We start from the raw sequence: 26,017 nt of genomic DNA, 5'->3' as shown, positions 1-26,017 counted from the left end.
TAACTTTTGAAATTAAACTTATCATTATGAATAGAACACATTTTGAATACATGGCTTCAGAGTAAGATACATCTTGGATACGTGGACTTCTCAGAATCTCTCTTAAAACGTGGATTTAATTTGCATATGTGGACTTCTTAAAATCTCTCAACACATGTAGTAAAACTGAATACGTGGACTTTTTCTCAGAATCCCTGTCACCACGTGGATTTCTTTGAATTTCCACACACCAGTAAAGCTATTACTTTAAAAGAATTGTATGATGCTTTCCAAAGTATGGAAAATTGTAAAGTTCCAGGGATAGATGGAATTCCCTTTGAGTTTTACAAAGCATACTGGGGTATTGTAGGGGAGGACTTGCTTACAGTTAGTGATAGTTAAAGTAGAAGTTTGTTACCATTAAGTAGTGTGACGAGCGTCCTGAGAACAGATCAGCGTTTCCCTGGAAACGGATACAATGCACCTGCAGAAAGTCATCACGGGCTGATCGGCCACATCTGACACTCGTTTGCCCGCGGCCAGATAAGCCGTGTGAGGCCCGACAATGGGGAGTCTGATGTCTCCAAAGCGGCTGAGAACTAACCTGTGTTTACTCCTTTCTCTCCATACACCAGTGTGTGACTGATCAGTGTAAGAGCGAGACTGCACAGAAGAGCACCCAGCACCGTCACTGGCGTGACACCTGGGGGCAGCAAACACCACGCAGCGCATTCGTAACCGGTTTCATTGGCCAGGGTTGGATGCAGAAGTGAAGCAGTTTTGTCAAGCCTGTCCCATTTGCCAGAAAACTTCACCCAAGCCGCCTCCCCCCACCCCGCTAATTCCGCTGCCAATTATAGGGGTGCCCTTCGAGCTCATCGGGATGGATCTGGTGGGACCGTTGCCGAAGTCAGCCCGGGGGCATGAACACATTCTGGTGATTGTCGACTACGCCACCAGGTGCCCGGAAGCCGTGTCCCTTCGGAAAGCCACCACCAAGAACATCGCGCATGAGCTATTCCTGTTCTTCAGCCCAGTCGGCATCCCAGCAGAGATACTGATGCTGCCATACGTCCTGTTCGGAGTCCGAGAGGTCCCCCAAGCGTCCACTGGCTTCACCCCATTTGAGCTTCTGTTCGGCCGGGAGCCAAGGGGGCTACTGGATGTTGCCAAAGAAGCTTTGGAACAACAGCAGCATAATGCAATTAGTCCGGGACCATATGGCCAAAGCGCAACGAGCCCAACAACGGCATTATGACCGGTCTGCCCAGCCGAGAGAGTTCCTAACGGGAGATCGGGTGATGGTGCTGGTACATACAGTGGCATGCAAGTTTCTGGCCACCTGGCAGGGGCCCTACATGGTCATAGAATGAGTAGGACCGGTGACGTATCGGGTGCACCAACCTGGAAAACGAAACACCGTGCAGTTATATCATATTAACTTGCTCAAGAGATGGGCAGGAACCCGGGACCAAACCGCAGTCCTCGCTGTTGTGGAACCAGTGACCGAACGAGTGATCTGAAGCCGGAATGCAAACAAAGTCCTCAAAATCATAAATAAGACACTTACATCCCAACCTCCACTAAGCTCCCCGGATTTCAGCTGCCCCTTCCTATTACAAACAGAGGCCTCGGAATCAGGATTAGGAGCCGTCCTGTCCCAGCTCCAGGATGGTGAGGAACGTCCTGTTTTATTCATTAGCAGAAAGCTGACGGCGGCCGAGAAGAACTATGCGGCGGTGGAAAGGAAAGCGCTCGCTGTGAAATGGGCTATCCTGGAGCTGCGTTACTACCTGCTAGGGAGAAAGTTCACCCTGTTCACCGATCATGCAGCCCAACAGTGGATGTCCAGAACCAAAGAAACCAACGCCAGGGTGACCCAATGGTTCCTCACGCTCCAGGATTTCTATTTCACCGTTCACCACTGCGCGGGATCCGCCAATGGCAATGCCGATGGACTTTCTCGGATCTGGTCAGCTTTCTCAGGTCTGTCAGGGGTCACTCCCCTACCACCCCCAGTTTCCCCCTTGTTACTGTCACATCTTTCCACCAGGACCAGGACAACGCCAGGGGGGGGGAGTGTGACAAGCGTCCCGAGAACAGATCAGCGTTGCCCTGGAAACGGATACAATGCACCTGCAGAAAGTCATCACAGGCTGATCGGCCACACCTGAGACTTGTTTGCCCGCGGCCAGATAAGCTGTGCGAGGCCCGACAATAGGGAGTCTAATGTCTCCAAAGTGGCTGAGAACTAACCTGTGTTTACTCCTTTCTCTCCAGACACCAGTGTGTGACCGATCAGTGCCAGAGTGAGACTGCACAGAAGAGCACCCAGCACCGGGAGACCCACACGGAGAGCACTCGGACACTCAGCAAGCACGTTACTCACTCAAAACCCTCGACTGTGAATAAATCCACCCTCCGGGGTATTTATTTTGAGCTCTCCTTGTCGTGTGTTCCTTCCACCCCGTAATAGTAGTCTGAAAGCAATTCTTACTCTCCTGTCAAAGAAAGGAGATTTAAGCAATATTAAAAACTGGAGACCAATATCATTACTGTGCTCTGACTATAAAACTATTGGCAAATAGATTACAGGAAGTCTTAGAGGATATAATTAATCCCAACCAATCCTACCGTGTGCCTGGTAGAGTTATCTTTGACTTAATAAAAATAAAATAATAGTGATTTGATAGATTTAAAAAAAAAAAAGTTGTAAATTTCGGCTTGATTTCTATTGATCAAGAAAAAGCTTTTGAACGCATAAAGCATGATTATTTATGGGAGGTATTAGATGCATTTGGATTTAATTCTGTTTTTAAAAGTTATATTAGAGTATTGTCACAGCTGGTCAAGGAGGCAAACAGGCAGATTCAAAAAAGTAGGGGAGTTTATTAAGGCAACTGAGGAGAAACTTCCAACATAGGAAAATAAAACTGAAGAGATCAATGGAAGCAGAGCAAACAGTCTTATCTGAGCTGAACTCATAGTCCTTCAATCAGAGAGATGCTTCCAGGATTGACAGACTCACCGGTAGGCAAGGGATCCATTTGAAAAGCTTGTAACCTTGAGACCAGTCAATGAATGACTGTGGTGAGTGCATATTTAAATGGTGTGGTAAGTGGATGCAGGTGTCCGTAATCAGTAATCAGGTGATTGTGAGTGGGTGTAGGAGGCTGATTTGGCTGGTGAGGCGGTGATTCTGTGACAATTATATAGTGACAATGAGAGTATGTTGAAACTTAATGGTGGTTTGTGTTCATCTTTTAAAGCTCAACGTGGAGTAAGGCAAGGCTGTTCATTGTCAGGCATGCTCTACACCAGTGGTCTCCAACCCTGCTCCTGGAGAGCTACTGTCCTACAGATTTCAGCTCCAACCCCAGTCAAACGCACCTGAACCAGCTAATCAAGGTGTTCAGGGCTACTTGATAATTACAGACAGGTGTGTTGGAGCAGGGTTGGAACTGAAGTCTGCAGGACAGTAGCTCTCCAGGAGTAAAGTTGGAGATCCCTCTCTACACTTTGGTAGTAGAACCACTTTTGCATAGATTGAAATTGGTTTTGAGAGGTTTATCATTGTCAAAAAGTGAAAGTACTTTTGTTTTTATCAGCTTATGCTGATGACATTGTAATTGTTAAAGAGCAAAATTATGTTGAAATTTTGATGAAAACTCTGAAAGATTTTAAAATTTTATCAGCTGCAAAGGTTAAATGGGTAAAAAGTGAGGATGTTTTGGTGGGTGAATGGACAACAGCGCCCCCTAAACATCCAGTTGGGCTCAGTTGGAAAAGAGATGGTTAAAATATTTGGGAGTTTATTTAGGAGATTAATCTTTTCAGTTAAAAAATTGGGAAGGGTTGGCTGAGAAAATAAAGGGTCGCTTGGATAAATGGATAAAGCAAACATTGTCTTATAGGGGTCGAACCCTTATTATTAATAATATTGTTGCTTCATCTCTTTGCCATTGCTTGATGTGTGTTGATCTGCCATCACTCTTGCTTAATAAGATCCAATCAATGTTGATAGACATTTTCTGGGATAAAATGTACTGGGTGCTTCATAACATGTTATACCTACCACAAGGAGAAGGTGGGCAAGGACTTGTGCATTTGCAAAGCAGGACAGCAACTTTTGAGTGCAATTTCTACAACGTTTTCTAACTGGCTTAAGCTGGAGACCAATAGCAAAGTGTTATTTTAAAGACTGTGGCTGGACTAAACCTGCATAAATCTTTATTTTTATTTGACCCAAAAGTGTGGCATTTTTTTGCCAGTTTTCTATCAGAACCTTTTTAAAGTCTGGAACCTTTTTAAGTTCCAAAGGGCAAACAATTCCACATCCTTGCATTGGCTTTTGGAAGAGCCATTGGAGCAGAGGATTTTGCTTGGTCTTGAAGCATTCATCAAACAGCTACGTTCACAGATAAAACAATGATTTGTGCAAAAATAATGATTAGTTATCAATTGAGAATTTCTTTCATATGGTTTGGTGGTCATACGGCCTATGCCTGCGAATACAGGTCTTCTGCGTTATGTAGATTAGGAGAGCACGGGGCACAAATTAACGCAGGGTTAGTTGTAACACACGTGGTTTAAATATTTATTTAGCATAACAAAATCGAAAGTATTTACTAGTTACCATATCAACATTATATAGAGAAGAAGAAAAAAAGGCGCCAAAATTCTAAAGTCTTTTGAAGATATCGCTGAACATGTAATTTATAGTAAAATTAAATTTCTGGCTTAAGTAAGTTTTTTATCTCAGTTTTTATTATTCATTTAAAATGAGACAACTCTGCTATTATTTTAATCTCCAATCTGTTATTTATCAGTGTAGATCATTTATTTATTTATTTTTTATTTTTTTAATGCTTCATTATCTTGCAGAAGACATTTTAAAGCCAGTTTTAAATTCCAGTTGCGCAGATGGGGTACAATGTGCCCTGCCATTATTAAAATATGCTATTCTATGACATTTATGATGTAATTTACCTTATTTGCTTTAATGACTTTTAATGAGAAACGATGAGAAGCAGGTGAATAAAGACTGACAATCAATGTTTCACTAGTTTACGCTTACATATTATTAGCTGAGGTATGGAATGCACATTTGGCGTCCTGTCTGGGGAAGGGCTCCAAGCTTGGGAATGGCCCGAAACTAGAGTACCCCCCCTTCCCCGTCTAGTTCTAAAGTGAACTTGAAGTGAGGAGTTGGGGTGGAGGAGGGATGCTGATAAACCCTCAATGGATAGAGGTAAGTCAGTGGTATTTATGCTGTGGTATTGATTACTTTATTGTGGTCCACCGGTCTTGATTAGGCTAATTATCTGACGCGCTCCTCCCAAACCTTGTTAATAAAACATCATTTAATGTTCAGAAATTATTATTTCTTAAAAAACGGCATATTTGGAAAAATATATAAAAAATAAATAAAATGTGTATTTTATTGACAAAATATTTTAGTTTATCTTGAAAATTTTTTTCATGAGATCAGATAACGTTTTAAGCTGTCATATGGTCATGTTACAATGTACCCCACCTACCAGTATTTTCTTCATCAGTATCGGCAGATTGAGCCGTTTTTGACTAGTTTTGAGTTACACTACGTGGACAGGTGGACTTTTGATATTTCTGTTGTACCCTTTTAGTTCTTTAAGTCAACTGACAGACATGGAAAATAGTTTACAACATAGTTACAATAGCCTTCTTTAGAGAAGAACATTGTGGGATATTCTGTGCACAGTTGTATGGTTGGAACTCAGCTGGCTTAATTCTTCGGTTAGAAAGACCTGCAGCTACTCCAGAGTGAACATGTCCAGTCTCACTGTTGTGTGGATATGCACAAAATGGGGTTTCTGTCAGAGAACAAATGAAGATGATAGATATGCATGTTATAATGTGAAATGACAGATGCAAAGATAAAACTTTATATGCTATAAGAACTATATAATTGTCTGAGGGTATAGTAAACAAAACTAAACGAGCATATTTTCACATATGAGCACTAAATGCAGCTTTATTAAAAAGACTGGGGCTGCTGCTGCTTAAAAGCAGTGTCAAATTACCTGTGTGCTCATTGTTATAGTTCTTAAGATGCTGATCAGAGACTGAATAAATATTTATTTTGACGCACATGCCAAGCAACGCTCTTATACAAATAAATAAGCATCTTTGATTGCAAATAAACGAAAGATCCGTCAAATACGTGAGAATTACAGCTATTGTATTTATACTGATGCAATCATTTTCCTGAGGTAAAATAAACTGCATTAAGCTATGACACACTCTGAAACACATCTACTGTGATGATAAGTAGTGTTACTTACGAAGTTATTAACGCACAGCAATACCACACAAAGGAAAAACAGACTTCAAAGGAAAAAGTTAATTAGCTTGATGATGATATATTGAAAAACTGTGATGAGCCACAATATTGTTGTAGTTATGAATTAATTTGCATTGTTTATTTCTGGTAAGATTTGTGTGTTGTTATATAATTTTGTATGGATTTTTGCTGGTACAATTGCTGGAAAACACTGGTCTTCATCCGAACATTTATAAATGTTTTGTGAGCTACTGTAAAATGGGTAAATGAAAACACCATAACTAAAAATCATACAATCTCCAATGATATTACCTTGCATGATTATATGTGGAAAAATAGGAAGGGATGTGGTGAAGTGAAAAACTTACCTTGAAAAAAAAAAAAAAAAACCCTTTTGCCGATATCTTAGGACTGGAGAAGCATGTACTTCAAATTTTCAGCAATCGAAGGAGGGTGCCGATACGCATGTGCGAAGCAAATATCACAGATCAGACTTGTTGTGCACGTAAGTTATTTAAGGTGTTTCAAATGTACCCCTGTACCAACTGTACCTGGTCTTTTCATCAAGAGGATTGAGTCGGGTTTATCAAATACTTCAGAAAGGTGTGATGCAAAGCTGCAAACAATATTTCAAGACATGATGGAGACTATATTCTCACAACTCCAGATACAATTCGATGCATCAGAAAACACACAACATTCATGAATACCTTACTTTACTGGCTCATGCTTGATCCTCAAGTGTCTTCATCAGTGGAAACTAGATTTTAACATGCAGCACAAGCAAAACTCAACAGGTCCAACACTGCTGTTGTGTCTTCAGTCTTCAAGGGTTCAGAGGCTCATGGAAATTCTCTAAAAGGTCATCTTTTTCTGTCCACATGAGGGCAGTATGAAACAAAAACTCAGCCTGCAGCTCAACCACTGAGCTTTTCCACACACAGTACTGGCCAAAACTGATGTCTGTCCACTAAAACCCACAGGAGAGCATTTAATAATAGAGCTAATATCTGCTGCATAGTGATTTATTAAATTATAGGCTGAGAGTAAAGAGTGCAAGCTTGGTAGGACCATTTGGCCAAAAAAAGACTTCCGCACAATTGCATCATGACTGATGAAATGATTGAAATGCACAATGACAATGCACAACATGCATACAAAATATTTAAACTTCTCTCTTTTTTTTATAAATATATTTTATAAGACACAGAGAAAACATTTGTTAAAATCTTTTTTATTTTTCATGCAACTTATTTTTCAAGCCCAAAGTATGTTATTTCTATAAATTCTAAACATATGCATTTGTGCTGTTGTGCATTTTATATCATCACATTTCATTGTGAACTTGATCTGAGAGCGAAGAAAAGAACTGGCTCACACACATCTGTAGGTTAGCAAATATATTTTAATATAGAATTTAATATTTATGTATTCATTTAAGCACAAGGACAAAACGGCATCATTTCGGTTCAGCCTAATTTACTCCAAGAGAGAAGCCACCTTTCTAGGTATATTTCACAAACAGATTCCCATACTGAGTGTCCATCACTGTGTTTGCTGCAAAGTAAGACAAAAGAAAGAAAGCAAACAGAATTACTGAAGAAATGCTAACAGCAATCCGCTCATGGAGGTTTAACGTTTAATGTCAGAAGAGAAAAATGAGACATCAGTCCGATCAGCGAGAACAGTGATCTGCAAAGAGGTTTTAAGCTAAAGTGTCTTATGAAGCGACTTAGAAAAGAAATATAAAGAGCATCACATCAATAAATAAATATGCAGTGACCAAAACAAAGTCCTTCATCAAGAGTCTAAGACCATCTAGAGTTATCTATCTTCATTTCAAGCAGTCCCCTCCAGCCCAAACACCACAGCACAGCCTCTAGAGCCATACATAATTCTGCATATTAAAGTCTGTTTTAAGCTTCTGAACAAACACAGATCAAGTTGGCACTTCATCATGGCACGAGAGCACGCTTTAGTCCTCAGTGTAAACGTTACGAGAATAGCTCTAACAGCTCTTATGCACACAATCATTTTGCATGTGCTTTATATTTTAAGGTTTTTTTTTTCTTGCTACAAATGTGCATTATATTATCCATATATGATATGTCTCTCTATTCGTCTTTCCACACGCCTTTCCATTTCTACTGTAACATCAACTCGTCTAACATGTTTATCATCAGTTCTTCAGGTCTCTACATTTCAACCTCAGCGTTGTAGGAATGTGAAGTCAAGAAACAAAGAAAAATAAAGTCACAATGCTTCTATGTTTAAACCAGTACCACTTGATGAAGCGTGTGAATCTCACGAAAACAGTTAAGAAATATGTCAGGGCCAAAAAAAAAATATTATTATTATTATTATTATTATTCATTGTAATTTAGCAAAATAAGTCAAGACAGGTTTTCACTGATTAAGGGAACACTCCATTTGAACATTTTGCAAACATTATGGAACATTACTTTCAAATGTTCTTTTAACATTCTGAAACAAGTAATAAAAAAGTGTGTGTGTGTGTGTGTGTGAGAGAGAGAGAGAGAGAGACAGAGAGAGTGTGTGTGTGTGTGAGAGAGAGAGAGAGAGAGAGAGAGAGAGAGAGAGAGAGTGTGTGTGAGAGAGAGAGAGAGAGTGTGTGTGTGAGAGAGAGAGAGAGAAAGTGTGTGTGTGAGAGAGAGAGAGAGAGAGAGAGAGAGAGAGAGAGAGAGTGTGTGTGGGTGGGTGTGTGTTGATTTTTTTTTTTTTTTTTTTGTGAACATTAAAGGGACAGTTCACCCTAAAATGACCAAATAGTTGATGGCAACCATTGACTTCCATTGTATTTTTTTTTTTTCTCCATACTGTGAAAGTCAATGGCTACCATCAAATTTTCATGACAGAATTTTCATTTTTGGTTAAACTATCCCTTTAACTAGAAAAACGCTTGCTCATAACTTTGACAGAATCTTGCCAGAACATTTACCAACATTCAGAGAACGATCCTTATTAGCTAGGAATGTAAAATAAATATTATGGTCCTAAAAAAATATCCTGTTCTTCATATAAAATAATACTTACATTTTTGGGGGGTTAAATGGCCTTCTAACTTCTTCGTGAGATTCACCCTGCAGAAGTTATTTGACCATATTAACTTTCATAATTCCTGTGATCAAAGTATGCACTAAAGCCCTACAATCCGCTCTCTTAAACGACACCATTTTCATTGTCGTCGAAATCCCTCTTTTCACCACATCAACCGACGATGAGTGTTTCAGTCTCTACGCAAACCGATTCCACGTTTCTCAGTCTCACGCTCTGACGGGGAACTTTAAACGTGCATTAAATGAATGACCCTTAAAGGTTTTCTTGCATTTACAGCCAGTGGCCTCTCATACGAACATTTCACAACATGACAAAGGCATGGTTACTACAACACGCTCATTTTATGCCGAGAAGCATTACTAAGAAAGGGAACAAGCATTTGGAACAACACTACAATAAAAAAGAAAGATATGATGAAAAGACATGTAAATTATGCTGTAAAGTTATCAAAACAGAAGAGTATAGAAAAGGATCTTGAGCCCAGAGGCCTCTGATAAACCCAACAGAACAGAGCTGATCTGAGCATCACACTTACACTTACACTGATGAATAAACACCCTCCTGCTTGTCCAGTTAGTACACAGACGTCAGTACACCAAAACAAGATACAGTTGCATTAAATAAATTAATCAATAATAAAACACTTTTATAAATCCACAACATATTTGTATGTACATCTTAAGAACAAAGCATCAGTCAGAACTTAAGAAAAAGAAGAAGAAAAAAAAGAAAATTATATTGTGCAAAAGAAAATTAAGCCTATTTTTAGGTTTTTGCATTACGGCATAATGTTTATAAAAAAAAAAAAAAAAAAGCTTTATTTTCTTTATGCATTTCTTTAATGTATATTCTGAAGTGGACAGGTTTGAACAAGATTAATTTCTGTGGTAATTTTTAGTTAGTTTCAGTGGAACTTGTTTTAGACACATTAACTAAAAGCAGGATAAAACACCTCGAGTCGTGTTTCTGTTACGCCAATAGCGATAAATCTTCAGCATTACGAAGCTTTTGCAGCATTATCAAGGCTGATATGTTTTAATGACATCCAATTTGACAGTCAAAAGACATGATTATGCGTCTATGGCTTCAGCAGTGCACTGTTTCATTTGGCCGAACACATCGTAATACTTGCATGTAGTGGTTATTAACAACGTCTAGAGGAGACGCTTGTGCACAGTGCCCAATAATCTCTGCATAGAGGAAAAGAAGTGGCATTAAACTAGAGAAAGACACTGTGAAGAAAAGAAACCATATTCCATCAATCTGCTGCAACAGGAAATACATCCGAATACGCCTCTATTGTTCATAAGAGAAGAAACATGGAAAAGGGCAAGCAATAATAATATGGCTTTTCCAATGTTCTCCAGTGGAGGCGCTGTGTTTTAGAAATACACCTGGCAAACTGATCTCAAGCGCAAAGCACAGTGCTGAACAGAGGCCCTTGATAGAGACGGATCTACCGATCAGTGACTAACTGCACAGACATGCAGACGATACAAGATCGACAGAACCACATCTAATGAAAACCACCGTCAATGACGTGAGCACATCTGAAGCCCTTGGTTGCTGGTCTGGGGATGTTATGAATTTCTACATCTGGTTGGTAAACTAGCATAAGCCTAGAGAGCTGATCTAGAGTCAGGTATCACAGAGAATTCAGTCAGGACTGAGGATGCAAACAAACTAAACCAACCAACTACTATTAGACTAAGAGAGAAACTAATCTATTCAAAAGTGATCATGCTGTGTCTGATGAGCGTTTGGCCGAGAGACACTAGACAGGGAACATCACCACAGTCACAATGTCACACGCCGCAAAATCCACAAGATGATATCTGCACACAGTCGAGAAACATCAATACATCAACAACAACAACATAAAAACTACAATAAATAGAATAATGTACAATCTGTTTTTCAAAGGGATCGCTGACTTGGGATTTTACACGGTAATCTTTGCGAAATGATAAAAATGAACATTCTGTCATTTACTCGCCCTCACATTTGTTTTAGTATTTATTGGACAACTTTTGCATACAATGAAAGAGGAATGAGAGACCGTCAAACTCATGGATTTCTAGTCCTCTGATGTCAAACGACAGCCTTGTGTCAGAAAGAACAAAATACACTAAAATTAATAAACTCAAATATATTTCAAATGTACATGCATTTACATATGATTAAGCGCCAAGATGCCAGGTTTGACGTTATTGATAGTAAATGCTATAGGTTCTTGTCTGCTGACCGAATGCGATGCACCATGTTAAAATATGCAGAAGTGCAAATGAGAGTCATATCTCATTCATAAAGTTTGTTTCTGCTACAGAATAAATATACTTTAAAAAGTAATTCCAACTTTTTATCTCACAATTCTGACTTTTTATTTATTTATTTATAGTTTATAGCTCACAATTGCAAGTTAATAACTTGGGATTTTGAGTTTAACATTTAAACTAAAATTAAACACTGCAATTTTGGCGTTTTCTTCAGAATTGCAAGTTTTCATATCACAAGTAAAAAAACTGTGACGTTACAATTCAGTTTTATATATATACACATATATTTTCAGCCACACAATAATAATAATAATAATAATAATAATAATAATAATAATAATAATAACAACTTTTTATGTTGTTATTTTCTTTTTATCAATGCTACTTTTTATCTCACAATTCTAACTTTTCTTTTTCAGAATTGCGAATGTGCAAAATATCTCAAAATTCGATTTTTTTTATTTTTAAGTCAGAATAGTGTAATAAAAACCCAGAATTCAGTGATTTTTAGATAAAAAGTCACAGTTACCTTTTTAATATATGTATCTATATATTTAATATTTTACTTCATGGCAGAAACAAGCATCTATATATTTGTGTGTGTGTGTGTGTGTGTGTGTGTGGTCCTCGTTGACTTTCATTGTATGGAAAAGATCATTTAGGACTATGCTCTCTACTATGCCGGGTAAGTAAATGAAATCAGAACTGTCATTTTAAGGCGGCAGCGACAGAAATAAACTTTACTAATTCACTGATCTAAACCTTGACAGGACATTATTTACAGTCCTCAGAAATCCACAGTAACCATATTTCAAGTTTAAAAGGGCCATGAATGTTCATGACTAGTCGCTATCCGGCTTTTCAAAATATCCCAGATGCGTAGTTCCAGATTCAATGTAAGGTTTGCGGGCCTCATGCGTGGGTGGAAATACAGACGCGTAAAAACACGCATGGCATGTCCTCGATAACCGCTCCGGGTTCATCGCATGAAAACAACAGTCTGCAGGGACAGAGCCATGACACAGTGATCAAGCGAATTTAGAGTCGTGTTTAAACAGTCTTTCAGCAGATGGTGCGAATAAAAGGCGAAGGAATATCACAATCATAATCATGATATCAATATTTGTAAACGCAGCACGATCTTAATATACTGTGTTAGGATGAAAAATAGATAAAAATAGACGGAAACAGCTAAAACGACGCGCTGTTTGAATACACAATGTGATCCATACAGACTTTTGGCCACATATTGAGTGCTGCAGTTTATGGATAATTATCTACCATCTCATTAATACATATTCATTTTTTTTTTTTTTTTTATCACATCTGTGACATAAATATCCCTGTTTTAGTCGCAGCTGTTTCTTACCCTCTTTCAGTATATAAATTATTAACTGAAAATGTATGTGATATCATCCTAATGTTTCACATGACGGCATACTGAGGCATCTGAATAAATAAATCACAGTAGACGTAGTCAAATTGAGCAATTTAAAGTTTTAACAAAAATATAGGCCTTCTATTTCCTGATGCAAATACTGCAGAAATGGAGCTAAATCTTTACTAAACACATTGATTTTTTTTTCTTTTTTTTTTTCTTTTTTTGATTGATTTAGTGTTCTAGCATGTTCTAATCGTCCACAGATAGCGTTTTTAGGCCCGTTATACATTTAATAATAGAAGACAGACGTCTAATTTTGTCTCCCATGCAATTTTAACAAACTTAATTTACGCTGATATATAAGACTGCTGTCGTTTGATACGAGACAGCGATTATTCTCTAACTGATCATTTAATAAACTATATCTCCTAGAAGTATGACATACAGAAATATTAAAAGCAATATTAATTCTCTACTAGGTAACTGCATACCCTGCGATAATGCATTTCATTTCTAAAGAAGGCAAATATTGGCTTTCTAAGTGGCAATCACACAAATTCAGGGATGGATTCTCTGTAACACTTTTAAATGTTGATGTGAGTCGTGTTTTAAAGGGAATGTACCGACCTGGAGTCTACCCACGATACTAACCAGGGAATAAATGTGTCTATAGGAACAGCGATCAGTGGCTAAACCGGTTTCTCTACTAGACTCACACTAGTCGCCACATTAAGACATGAACAGCGTTGGTCTGACCAGCGTTACGATCCCACTCGATGCTATCGAGGGTGTGAAGAAACTCTCTCTCGCACATACACAGTTCCACACATGCGTCAGCGAACACAGAATGATTGTTTTTCATTCCGACACACAACCTGACCTATGACCTGTTCACTTCTGCAAGTCTGCAAGACTTTTGGTCCTTTTATTTGTCTTTCATTCAGTTTTCCGTGGCTCCGTGGCGTGGGCGTGGCTGTAAAGCATCTTGGCGATGTGATTGGCTGCTTGGCATCTATTCGGTGGAGTGGGCGGGGCAGTGGGCGTGGTTTGGTGACGATGATGGGCAAGATGAAGTGCCGGGGATGAGGAGCAGAGGTCATGAACTCTGACCTCATGCTTTTTTGGGGGGAGGGGCCAATTTGATAATCTCATCCTCTGACGGTTGGCGAATGATATCTAGGAATGATATAGAGGAGAAACGTTCTGTTACAGACAAAGAGTAAGTGAAGGACACAGAGACTGTTAAAGAGAAGAGTTGAGTACCCTTGTATTTCTTGGCCGAAGGGATGCGTGTGAGTTTGGTGTCGATCTCGTCGTCTTCGGAGATCTTCAGCACGGTTGTGCGGTACTCGATGACCCGGGTCAAGAGGTCCGGCCGCCGCGAGATCTCAAAGATGTGCTCTATGTAGGACAGGTTATCTGTGCAAGACAAACACAGAAACGTCTTACCAAACTATGAAAAGGAATGGAAAAGTCTGTCGTCATGCTGCTCCAAACACATAAAACTTATTTCATTTTTTTTTGGGAATATAAAATGTTTCGACATATTCACACATGGTGCCTCCCTTGTGAAACAGAAGTGTGCTTAATTGTATTCAATGTGCACTTCAAATCTTTTAAGTATATTTTCAAAAACTGTACAGTAACTATTTATTTTAAGGTGTCCTTGTTACACGTTACATGTACTAGTATAATACCAATTAATTTTGCATAATTACATGCAAGTAACCCTAAGCCAAACCCTAAACATATAGTAAGCACATGTAGTTAATTAGTATTACTCAGTATTTAAATGTATAATTACACTGGAACAAGGACACATTCAAATAAAGTAACCAACCTTACTTGCGGATAATATAATATGAGTTAAATAAAAGGCCACTTAAGCGACTTAAATAGAGACACTTTCAAGACTTTGTAAACACACTTAAGTAGACTTTTAAATTAAAAGAGACCTTTGAAATTAAGGTAAACTTTAAAGTGCATTTTAAATCTCTGTTTTAAGTAGTTTGTTTGTAGCGTGTTACCCAATATCACATTGAAAGTTAATAGATTTTAAATGCTTAATCTGTACTAAACTGCACCTTCATCATTACAAATATATTTAAGAAGGACACCTTAAAATAAAGTAACCAACCTTACTTGCAGACAATATAATATGAGTTAAATAAAAGACCACTTAAGTGACTTAAATAGAGACACTTTCAAGACTTTTTAAACAAACTTAAGTAGACTTTTAAAGAGACCTTTGAAATTAAGTTAAATTAAGTTTTACTTTAAAGTACACTTTAAATCTCTGTTTTAAGTAGTTTGTTTGTAGCGTGTTACCCAATATTACATTTAAAGTTTATAGATTTTAAATGCTTAATCTGGGGCAGCTAATGGATAGAGACTTGGACTTGTAACCCGAAGGTCGCAGGTTCGAGTCTCGGTGCTGGCAGGAGTTGTAGGTGTGGGAGGGAGTTAATGAACAGCGCTCTCTTCTACCCTCAATACCCACGGCTGAAGTGCCCTTTAGCAAGGCACTGAACCCCCAGTTGCTCCCCGGGCGCTGGATATAGCTGCCCACTGCTCCGGGTGTGTGTTCACGGTGTGTTCACTTCTCACTGCTGTGTGTGTGTGCACTTGGATGGGTTAAATGCAGAGCACCAATTTCGAGTATGGGTTACCATACTTGACAAATGTCACAACTTTTACTTTTTTTCTTTCACTTTAAACAGCAACTTCATCTTTACACATATATATTTAACTAAATGCCATACAAGTTTCAATTGAAATTAACTTAAATAATATTTTAGTTGATCATAAATGCATTCAGCAGCACTTTAACCATATTTCAAAGACAACAAATGCAATCAAAAACACTCTAAAGTTAATTGCATTTAATGTAAATTCAAGCTATAATATATATTTTTTAATTATTTAATTGCAATTATATTACATTTTATTTACAATTAGACCAAAAAAAACACACATTACATCAATTTCACACTTAAGTGTATTCTTTAAAAGTATATTATATCCACAATGTGTACTATTTTTTATAGTTTGCTTAAGTTCACAAAGGCAGTTGTGTCAAACATCATTGGTTCATGCTTTTCTCATGATCAATCGCAGGATGCTTCAATACGTTGAAAATAAAAACAAATGATATCTGAGAGGAATATTATCAGTCTAATCTCTGCTGGACTCATCACATACAGTATGTGAAACTCAAGGTCTGGCAGCTTCGTTCACTTTATTGATTGAGACTGAAGAGGCCGGCGTCTTCCTCACCTTGTGCCAGTTTGTCATTCTTCTCCAGGTAGCTGAACCAGTCTTTGGAGCAGGTGATGGCATTGCTCTGGTCTTCGGGGATGTCCTCCTTACAGGCCGACTTCAGCTGCTCCAGGTCTTCATTAGTGATGTTCTCAGACAGATCACTCAACAGCGAGCTGTATTCAGACATGCTCTGGGAAACACAGACAGAAGGAACAGGTCAGCACACAAGTTTATGAAGGTATATGTATGACTTTGTAAGACCTTTTTAATTTCCAAAAACAAACAACACAAAAAGCCTTGTTTTCCAGTGCAAAATGTTACCTGAGAAGCAAAATGACATACGTTTTGGAAGTCTTGTTATATAAGAAAAAGGTCAAAATAAAGTGTTTGATTAAAACAAGAACACATATCTGCTAACGAGCTCAAAACAATCAACTTTATTCAAAAGGAAAAAGGTTTTGCAGTGCATGCAATTTGTAATGCCACTTTATGAAATAAAGACACTCTCCTGTGATGTAAGAACATCGTAGGCCTTAATTTGTGGAAGTGAAACCTGCAGAAACCCTGTGAGCTCATATGTTTCTAAACATGAATGATGGGATATATTAAACCTCAAATATCGCTCCGAAGTGTGTGTTTAGTGTTTATGAAGGGCACTGACCTTTGACATTCATCATACCAGTCTCGCACACTCTCAAGTGGCCAAGTGTGTGTACAGACTCTGAGAATCTAAGTCAAAGTGTGTGGTGTTATTGCTCTCTGTCTCCCTCTAGCGGAGCTCACGAACATCACAACTAACCAGCGCGGGATCTTCCCACTTCCTCAGACATTTCTCCCTCACGACCAACACTATTATCATCATGTTGTCAAAATACAGAGACATGGCATGATACACCGCGGCCACATTCACTGTGATGGCAAACAAATCAACCCGAACGCTTTAGCAGTTCCAGCCCACACGAGGACAGAGGTCTGAGGAAACTGTGCAGGATCCAGAGCCAAGATGGATGCCTCTGTGATTTTACAATGTATTATTTGTGCTGCGGCAGCCGGTTTAACAGAGCAAACATTCAACATTCATCAACCTCAATGTCATTGCAGTGTGTGTGTGTGTGTGTGTGATGGAAGAAATAGAAAGAGTGGGAAACATACAAAGGCATACACACACACTTACACAGATTTCATATCCGTACAAAGAGTATTGAGACACTGCTGTTTATCTGCTGCTGTCTGTAAAGCGCTCTGATCTGCTGCTGACCTCAATCCAGCGCTGCACTTACACCAGCCTCCAGCAGGAGAGAAAACACACAGGAGACACAGAGAACAATGAAGCGTAAAGCCCATGCAAATTAGGGCTGCACGATGTGTCGTTTAAGCATCGATATCGCGATGTACGAATCCACGATAGTCACATCGCAGGATGTGCGATGTAGGCTGTCGTAGTTGATCCGTGATTCATTAACCGTACGGGCCAGCTGCTCCCCGGCCCTTGACGCATGTGATTCGCGGATTAATTGCACAGCTTAACCATCATAGAGTGGAAGCTTATCATTTGCATGTGTTTTTAAGTCCTGTCAGTTTAACAGGGCACATATAAGAACGAGCAGAGAGAGCGCGCGCACTCACCTTCAACCTGGAATTGAACAGCTGGTTTCGTCTGGTCAGAGGAGAACTGGCCCCCCGACTGAGCCTGGTTTCTTCCAAGGTTTTTTCTCCATTCTGTCACCGATGGAGTTTTGGTTCCTTGCCGCTGTCGCCTCTGGCTTGCTTAGTTGTGGACGCTTCATTTACAGCGATATTGTTGACTTGATTGCAAATGATCTGCACAGATAATATTTAAACTGACACTGAGATGACCCTCACTGAATTCAATGAGAACTGCCTTAACTGTCATTTTGCATTAATGACACACTGTTTTCCTAATTAATGTTGTTCAGTTGCTTTGACGCAATCTTTTTTGTTTAAAGCGCTATATAAATAAAGGTGACTTGACTTGACTTGACCGTCTTCAAACAACACGAGCGCTATCTTGATCTCTCTCCCTCGCGCATATTAATCAAAATCAATTGACACGATGGTGTCGAATAGGGCTGGGCGATATATCTAACGATATGATTATGCGCATCTAGTCAGTAAATCTGGTTCCGTGATTACCGCTAAATCTCCATCACCTGCTTTCAAATGGAACGGCACTTAATAGACAGAGCCGTAGATCACTGACAAGTTACGCAATATCGCGTTCATTATCGAAGGCGATTCATCTGCGATAATGAACGCGATATTGCGTAGCTTGTCAGTGATCTACGGCTCTGTCTATTATGTGCCGCTCCATTTGAAAGCAGGAGATTTAGATCTAACCACAAAAACGAAACCGGCTTTACTGACGAGATGCGCATGATCATATCGTTAGATATATCGCCCAGCCCTAGTGTCGAACAAAAAAAAACTATCCTAAAAGACAAATCTTGTGCGATATCCTAAACTGCCGAGATAATTACACAACGCATGCCGTAGGCTACACGTCCGATTCGCGAACTAATGATTCATTTGAACCGATTCAATTTAATGAATCTGTCCAACACTGAACTCATGAGACGTCAGAATCGGTGTATAAAAATAACGGTAACACTTTACAATAATGTTCTATTTATTAAACTATTTAATGTAAGTGTGCTTACCCCAGTTTTGTTTGTAAGAGAAAATTAAATTAGAGTTCATATCGCAATATATATCGCAGAAAAATAAAATATCGCAATGTCATTTTTTCCCAATATCGTGCAGCCCTAATGCAAATGCAGTCTGACACATCTAGTGTCTCGCACTCAGAGATGACACAGTCTAAAGTAGATGTGCAGATTCTGAAGGAAATATGAAAGAAGGCAGGAAAATGTCCAATGTAGCAGAGAGGCTTTAGATTTTTTGAGCCATAGCATGACGATAAACACAAGAAAGACAAGACCAATCACAATTCAGTTAGCAAACAGATGTAAGAAAGGCTGATGCAGGGTTATTAGATATAGTTAACTAAAACTACCCCCCGAAATAAAATAATATAAAATTTAATTTAATTTAATCATTTCATTTAGTTTATGTACTATGATTACTTAAACCAAAACTGAAGTAAACTGAAGTTCTTAGACATACTAAGAAAACAAAAAAACACACAACACAATTAGCCAAATTTGAACTAAATCATGAAAACAGAAAAATGTGAAAATAGAATCAAAATATTCAATGGATACTAAAATAACAATACAGGTAGAATGGAAATATTGTCTGTGTGTTATCCTTTTTTAACATGAAAATAAATCATGAATCATAAATCACAATTATAAAAGACATCTAAGTAGAAAAGGAGTCTGTATGTTAAGCAGGCTAGAAAAGAAAAAGAAAAAGCAATGTCACAGAGAGCTGTACTTATAGTCATTCACCAAATCAAGATTCTTTACACGAGGGATAATTGATGTTTGACTGATGAATAGTTGAAAATGAATGGACACCCCTAGGAGTTACACCTGAGCCGTGCGCTCATTTTTAATCTGACGAGTCAGTTATTCCATTTATACTGTATAGTGGTTACCAAACTTTGAGACATTTCTTCTTAATAACAGCTCAAGCTGTTTGAAATAATGCCACTTTGCATAACGAGTAATGGCAGGTATACAGTAATAGAGAGTATCTCTCACTTCATTAAATACACAAACAAACCAGTCATCCATTTCTGGAGGCGCATCAGAATAATCTTTTATCACAGAACATCACACTGCCATGAGACGAACCTTGAAGCAGCCTCTCAGCAGCTCATCCGCTCCAGAGAGACATTCACTTAGTGAGCTTCATCTGCCTTCCCAAAAACAACCAGCCTCCGGACGAACAAACCCAGACCATCAGACACAACCCAGACATGACTCCAGACAAAGACATCTATTACTGGACAGCACTCAGCAAATCCCCAAACAAGCTCCAAACGTCTGTCTGTCTGTCTGTCTGTCTGTCTCTGTCTGTCTGTCTGTCTGTCTATCTGTCTGCCTGTCTTTCTGTCTCTGTCTGTCTGTCTGTCTGTCTGTCTGTCTGTCTGTCTATCTGTCTGTATGTCTGTCTCTCTCTGTCTGTCTGTCTGTCTGTCTATCTATCTATCTATCTATCTATTAATCTATCTATCTATCTATCTGTCTGTCAATCTGTCTATCTGTCTGTCTGTCTGTCTCTCTCTGTCTCTGTCTGTCGTCTGTCTGTCTCTCTCTGTCTGTCTGTCTGTCTGTCTGTCTGTCTCTCTGTCTGTCTGTCTGTCTGCCTGTCTATCTGTCTCTCTGTCTGTCGTCTGTCTGCCTGTCTGTATGTCTGTCTGTCTGTCTGTCTATATGTCTGTCTGTCTGTATGTCTGTCTGTCTGTCTATATGTCTATATGTCTGTCTGTCTGTCTGTCTGTCTGTCTGTCTGTCTCTATGTCTGTCTCTGTCTGTCTGTCTGTCTCTGTCTGTCTGTCTGTCTCTATGTCTGTCTCTGTCTGTCTGTCTGTCTGTCTGTCTGTATGTCTGTATGTCTGTCTGTCTATCTGTCTGTCTGTCAAATTCAAATTCAATTGAGCTTTATTGGCATGACTTGCACAGTATTGCCAAAGCATTGTACATTACATAGGCAGTGAACAATTAATCAATAAAATCAATCAGTAAACTAATGCAGGAATACATTTATAAATCAATAAATAAAAATAACAACAAATTAAAATCAAATAAACAATAAAAAACACACTTGTGTGTATTTGTCTCAACATTCAGACTTTAGTTTTGTCCACTGGCTGACTCTCGTAGTTTGTGGCAGGCTGTTACATACTTTGCTGCTGTTGTGATTGAGATAGAGTTTTTCTCCCAAAATATGATTTAATTTCTCTGAATTTGGTAATGCCATAAAATGTGGTTCTAGTTGTTGGAATCTGGTGAAATAGTGTGATCTAATGCTGTGATAGTGATCACAGTGAATGAGGAAGTGTTCTTCTGTCTCCAGCTCTCTCTGAGAGCACAGTGAACACAGTCTCTGCTCTCTCAGCTGCCATCTCTGCCTGTGCCGTCCTCTCTCTACAGCCAGACGGTGATCACTCAGTCTGTATCTGCTTAGGGTCTTTCTCAATTTATGCTCTTTCACACAGCTCAGGTATTCTGCTGGTTTATAATCTCTCTTCAGCTTTAAATAGAGTTCCATCTTCTTTTGTGATTTAGTAGCATCTTTCCAATAGGTGATGTAATTTTGTTTTTTTGTAATTTTATAATTTGGTTTGGCCAGATGGTGCTGTGCTGGTCTGGCTGTAGTTTGAGCATCAGCTGTGAGAGTGCGCTCCGGTGCCGGTTCTGCTCCTGACACCGCAGGGCTTCAGCCTGGTATGAGCTCGGCTCGCTGCGCTTCAGGTGCTGGTAGAACTTCACAGCTCTTTTCTGGATACTGATCAATAAGGGGTATTGTCCTAATTCAGCTCTGCACGAGTTGTTTGGTGTTGCTCTGTTTACTTTTAGGATGTTTTTTACAAATTTGTGTATGCAGAGTTTCGATTTCCTCTTTTTCCCATTTAGAGAAATCTTGGGTTTTTAGAGGTCCCCATATCTCACTGCCATACAGAGCAATTGGTTTAATTATTGCTTTTAGGATTTTTAGCCAGATTTGAATTGGAATTTCATGTCGAATAGTATTTTTAATCATGTAGAAGACTCTCAGTGCTTTTGCCTTCAGTTCATTCACAGCCAGATTGAAGTTCCCTGTTGAACTCAGTTTTAATCCCAGATATGTGTATTCCTGGGTGTGTTGGAGGACTTGGTTTCCTGCTCGAAAGATGTATTTATTTTCCCTACATCTGGATCTATTTTGAAAAATCATTATTTTAGTTTTTGCGAGGTTAATTTTGAGAGCCCACGTATGACTGAATGTCTCTACGACGTCGAGGAGCTGCTGTAGTCCCTCTTTTGTTTTTTTGACAGAATGACTAAATCATCTGCGAAGAGGAGACATTTAACTTCTGATTCTGTCAGGGTTGGGCCGGGGGCAGTAGAATTATTTAAGGCTTTGGCTAATTCGTTTATATATATGTTAAATAGAGTGGGGCTCAGTGGGCAACCTTGTCTGACTCCTCGTTGTTGGGAGAGTCTATTCTGTTCGTTTATTTCCAATTTTTACAGCACATGTATTGTTTTTATACATGGTGCTGATTAAATCAAAAGTTTTCCCTCCAATCCCATTTTCCAGTAGTTTTAGGAAGAGTCCTTCGTGCCAGATCGAATCGAAAGCCTTCTCAAAGTCAATAAAGCAAGCAAAGATTTTGGATTTATTTTGGTATACATGTCTATCAATGATTGTGTGGAGGGTGTAGATGTGGTCCGACGTTATGTGTTTGGGCAGAAATCCAATTTGACTTTTGTCCAGGATTTTGTGGGTTTTGAGAAAGTTTTGTAATCTTGTATTAATAATCGAACAGAATATTTTTTTCCCAGGTTGCTATTGACACATATGCCTCTGTAATTGTTTGGCTCATATTTGTCTCCTTGTTTAAAGATTTGTGTAATTAGGCCTTGGTTCCAGGTGTCGGGTAAATATCCTACTCTCAAAAACAAAGTTGAATAATTTGATTATTGCGGTTTTGAATTGGTCATTGGTGTATTTGATCATTTCGTTCAGTATTCCATCAATGCCACATGCCTTGTTGGGTTTTAGTGCATGTAGTCTGTCTGTCAGCTCATTAACTGTGATTGGGAAATCCAGGGGGTTCTGATTGTCTTTAATGTTTTCTTTTAGGATTTCTAATTTGGTTTTTAATTGATTTCGAGCAGGATTTGTTTCAGTTGTTTTGTACAGATTTTCAAAGTGTGTCCTCCATATGTTCCCGTTTTGAATGACCAGGTCTTCCTGTTGTGGCCTATAGAGCGTGTTCCAGTTGTTCCAGAAGTTACTGGTATTTATTGACTCCTCCATTGCTTGAAATAATTGTTCTGTATGCTCTTCCTTTTTTACTCTTAGTGTTTGTTTGTTCAGTTGAAGGGCTTCGTGATATTGATGGCGGAGTTCTTCATTGTCAGGATCTCTGTGTTTTTGATTTGAAAGATTTCGTACTGTTGTTCGGATATTTTTGCACTCACTGTCAAACCACATTTCTTTGGTGTTTTTTGGTTTCCTTTTTGAAGATTTATTTTTAAAATTGCACATGGATGCTGATTGGTGGAATATTTTGGTAATGTCACTAAGTGCCAGATTTATTCCTAATTTATTTTGTGAATATGTGTTCAATATAAATTTTTCCAATAATAATTTGATCGTTTGACTTTCTATTGCATTTTGATAATTTTCTGTGCTGTTATTGGTCCACTTGTAGGGTGGTTGCAGCTTCAGTAAGTGAGAGGGCTGTCTGTGTGATTCATTGCTATGAGTTCGTCTTAAATATAGTGTAATGTTAGAGTGGTCTGACAGAGGTGTTTGAGGACTGACTGTGAATGCTCTGAGATGCACTGGGTCAATGTCTGTGATGAAGTAATCTACAGTACTGTTGCCCAAGAAAGAATTAAAGGTGTAACAACCGAAAGAGTCTCCCCGTATGCGACCGTTCACTATATACAGGCCCAGTGACCGACAGAGATCTAGAAGGCCTTGCCCACTTTTGTTTGTTAATTTGTCATAATTGTTTCTTAGCTGGTATGAGGGCAGAGAGTGGCTGGTGTTTGTGATATATTTGTCTCCCTGTGTGTTGACAAAGTCTTCTCCATCTCCATCTCTCTCACTCACATCGCCACACATTAACACATTCCCTTTAGTCTGGAAATGGCTAATCTCGTCCTGCAGGATGGAGAAAGTTTCTTCGCTGTAATAGGGGGACTCAGCTGTGGGGAAGGTATATAGCACACAAGAATATGGGACGCTCTGTGGAGACAATGTCTTTTTGGATTTTTAACCAAATGTTAAATTTTCCGATTTGTATAGCTGTGATTGAGTCTATGAGGTGTGCTCTATACCATATCAGCATTCCCCCTGACTCTCTCTCTGCCCTGAGTCACCCCTCTTAGTTTCGTCGATGGTAGAACTATTTCCCTAAATCCAATTGGACAGCCAGTGGATAAATCTCTAACATTCCATGTTTCCTGTAGTATTATAATGTCAGAATTCTCAATTTCTTTTTTTTAAAGTCTGAATGTTGGCTCTTGATACCAAAAACAGAGGACCTCAGTCCTTGAATATTCCAACATGTGACTTTCAGGGAATATGAGCTCATTAAATGATCACATTTGTTATTTCAAAACAAGACAGACATCAGTATATTGAATTGACAAATCAAGAAGAATATATTAAATATTATGATCCAAGAAAATAAGTTAAATGTATAAATTAGGTAAAGAAAAATATACAAAGATATTATATTAATATTATATATATATATATATACATACACATATACATACACACACATACATATAGTTTTTTTTTTTTTTTCAAGAAGTATAAATAATATGATGTTTCTAAAATCTAACATTTAAAATAAGTAGAAATAAAACACATTGTCACATACACACACACACACACACATACATTTTATTTTCTTTACTCTTTTTTTTTTTTTCAATCTCAAAAATCTTTTTTTTTTTTTTTGTTGTTGTTGTTGTGAGTCACTAACCCATGAGGTGTGAGCACAGCAGAGTCAGCATGTGCTGGATGTTGGTGAGGTCTCTGCAGGGTGATGGGGCCGGCTGGCTGTGGGCTGTGCTGGGGCTGCAGGGGGTCAGTGATCTGCGCCTGGCTGCTTCAGCGTAGCTCCGGCTGCACGCCGGCTGCTGATGTTCCTGTGGATGAGAAGGTGAGGGGGCTTCAGGCCTGTTCATGCGGTGTTTTCTGGGGGGGAACACAGAACCTGTCGTGGGCTTCCTCCGGTCAGAGGTGAAGTGGTGGAGGGGGTGGTGTCCCTGCAGTAGCTCTGTGGGGTGTCCATGAGGTCGCTGCAGTGTGTGCTGGAGCTGCGGTTGAGTGCGATGTCCTTCAGGGTTTTGGCAAAGATGGGGACTGCCCTTCTGTGGAGGTGGACGTGGTCGTACAGGCTGCTGAGATTCAGTGTGGGGTGCTGAACCAGGTGTACGTTGGGCTTTAGGGCACAGTCTCTTGATACTCTAGCATTTATATGCCTGATGGTGTCCTGGTGGAAGTCCGAGCGCAATAGCAGGGTGGAGAGGATGATTTTGGAGTTGGGGGAAGTTGGAGGATGCCTTCTCAGTCACATTAATGAGAGCTGTTGCTACTCTCTCTCGCTGAGCTCGGAGGTCGTTAGTGCCGGTGTGGATGATGATGTGGCTGGGGGAACCCAGCTGCTCTTCACACAAGAGCTCCAGGGCCTTCTCTGTGTTTGGGCACCATATTTTTTTGGACGTTTTTTCTGGGAAAAAGTCTCTTTTCATCGATGAACTTGCCATTGGAGTCCATGAGGAGTATAATGTGAGGCTGTGATTGACTGTAGGAGTCTGCTGGAGAAGTCTCTGAGCTCGCTGGAGAAGGAGTCTCCTCTGAGCTCTGCTGTTCTCCTCTCTGTGTCACCTGCTTCTCCACAGCTGACCGTTGTATTATGTGGGACTCTCTGTCCTCTCTCAGCTTTCTCATCTCTTCTCTCATTACAGACAGCTGACTGCTGTACTCTTCTCCCTGTTTTTTCATTTCTTGAGTTTCTTTCTTAAGCATTTCTATTTCTTTCCTGTACTCCGCTTCTTT

At 39.2% G+C, this 26,017-nt stretch overlaps 1 protein-coding gene across 2 annotated transcripts in view; it reads right to left on the bottom strand.

The window, feature by feature from the left end:
- Nucleotides 1–9,701: 9,701 nt before the first annotated feature.
- LOC109053518 (astrocytic phosphoprotein PEA-15-like) overlaps nt 9,702–26,017 on the bottom strand; it is a 37,190-nt gene continuing 20,874 nt past the window's right edge. For both annotated transcript variants that reach the window (XM_042728808.1, XM_042728807.1), the window contains exons 2-4: nt 16,313–16,487; nt 14,300–14,455; nt 9,702–14,212 (exon numbers count right to left, since the gene is read on the bottom strand). In XM_042728808.1, the coding sequence (XP_042584742.1) occupies nt 14,148–14,212; nt 14,300–14,455; nt 16,313–16,484 (393 nt within the window). In that variant the 5' untranslated portion in view covers nt 16,485–16,487 and the 3' untranslated portion in view covers nt 9,702–14,147. The remainder of the gene's footprint in view (nt 14,213–14,299; nt 14,456–16,312; nt 16,488–26,017) is intronic.

The sequence above is a fragment of the Cyprinus carpio genome, chromosome B7 (assembly GCF_018340385.1).
Source record: "Cyprinus carpio isolate SPL01 chromosome B7, ASM1834038v1, whole genome shotgun sequence".
In the NCBI taxonomy this organism is placed as follows: domain Eukaryota; kingdom Metazoa; phylum Chordata; class Actinopteri; order Cypriniformes; family Cyprinidae; genus Cyprinus; species Cyprinus carpio.
Note: the sequence above shows the minus strand (reverse complement) of the source record. Positions and strands in the feature narration are given on the sequence as shown.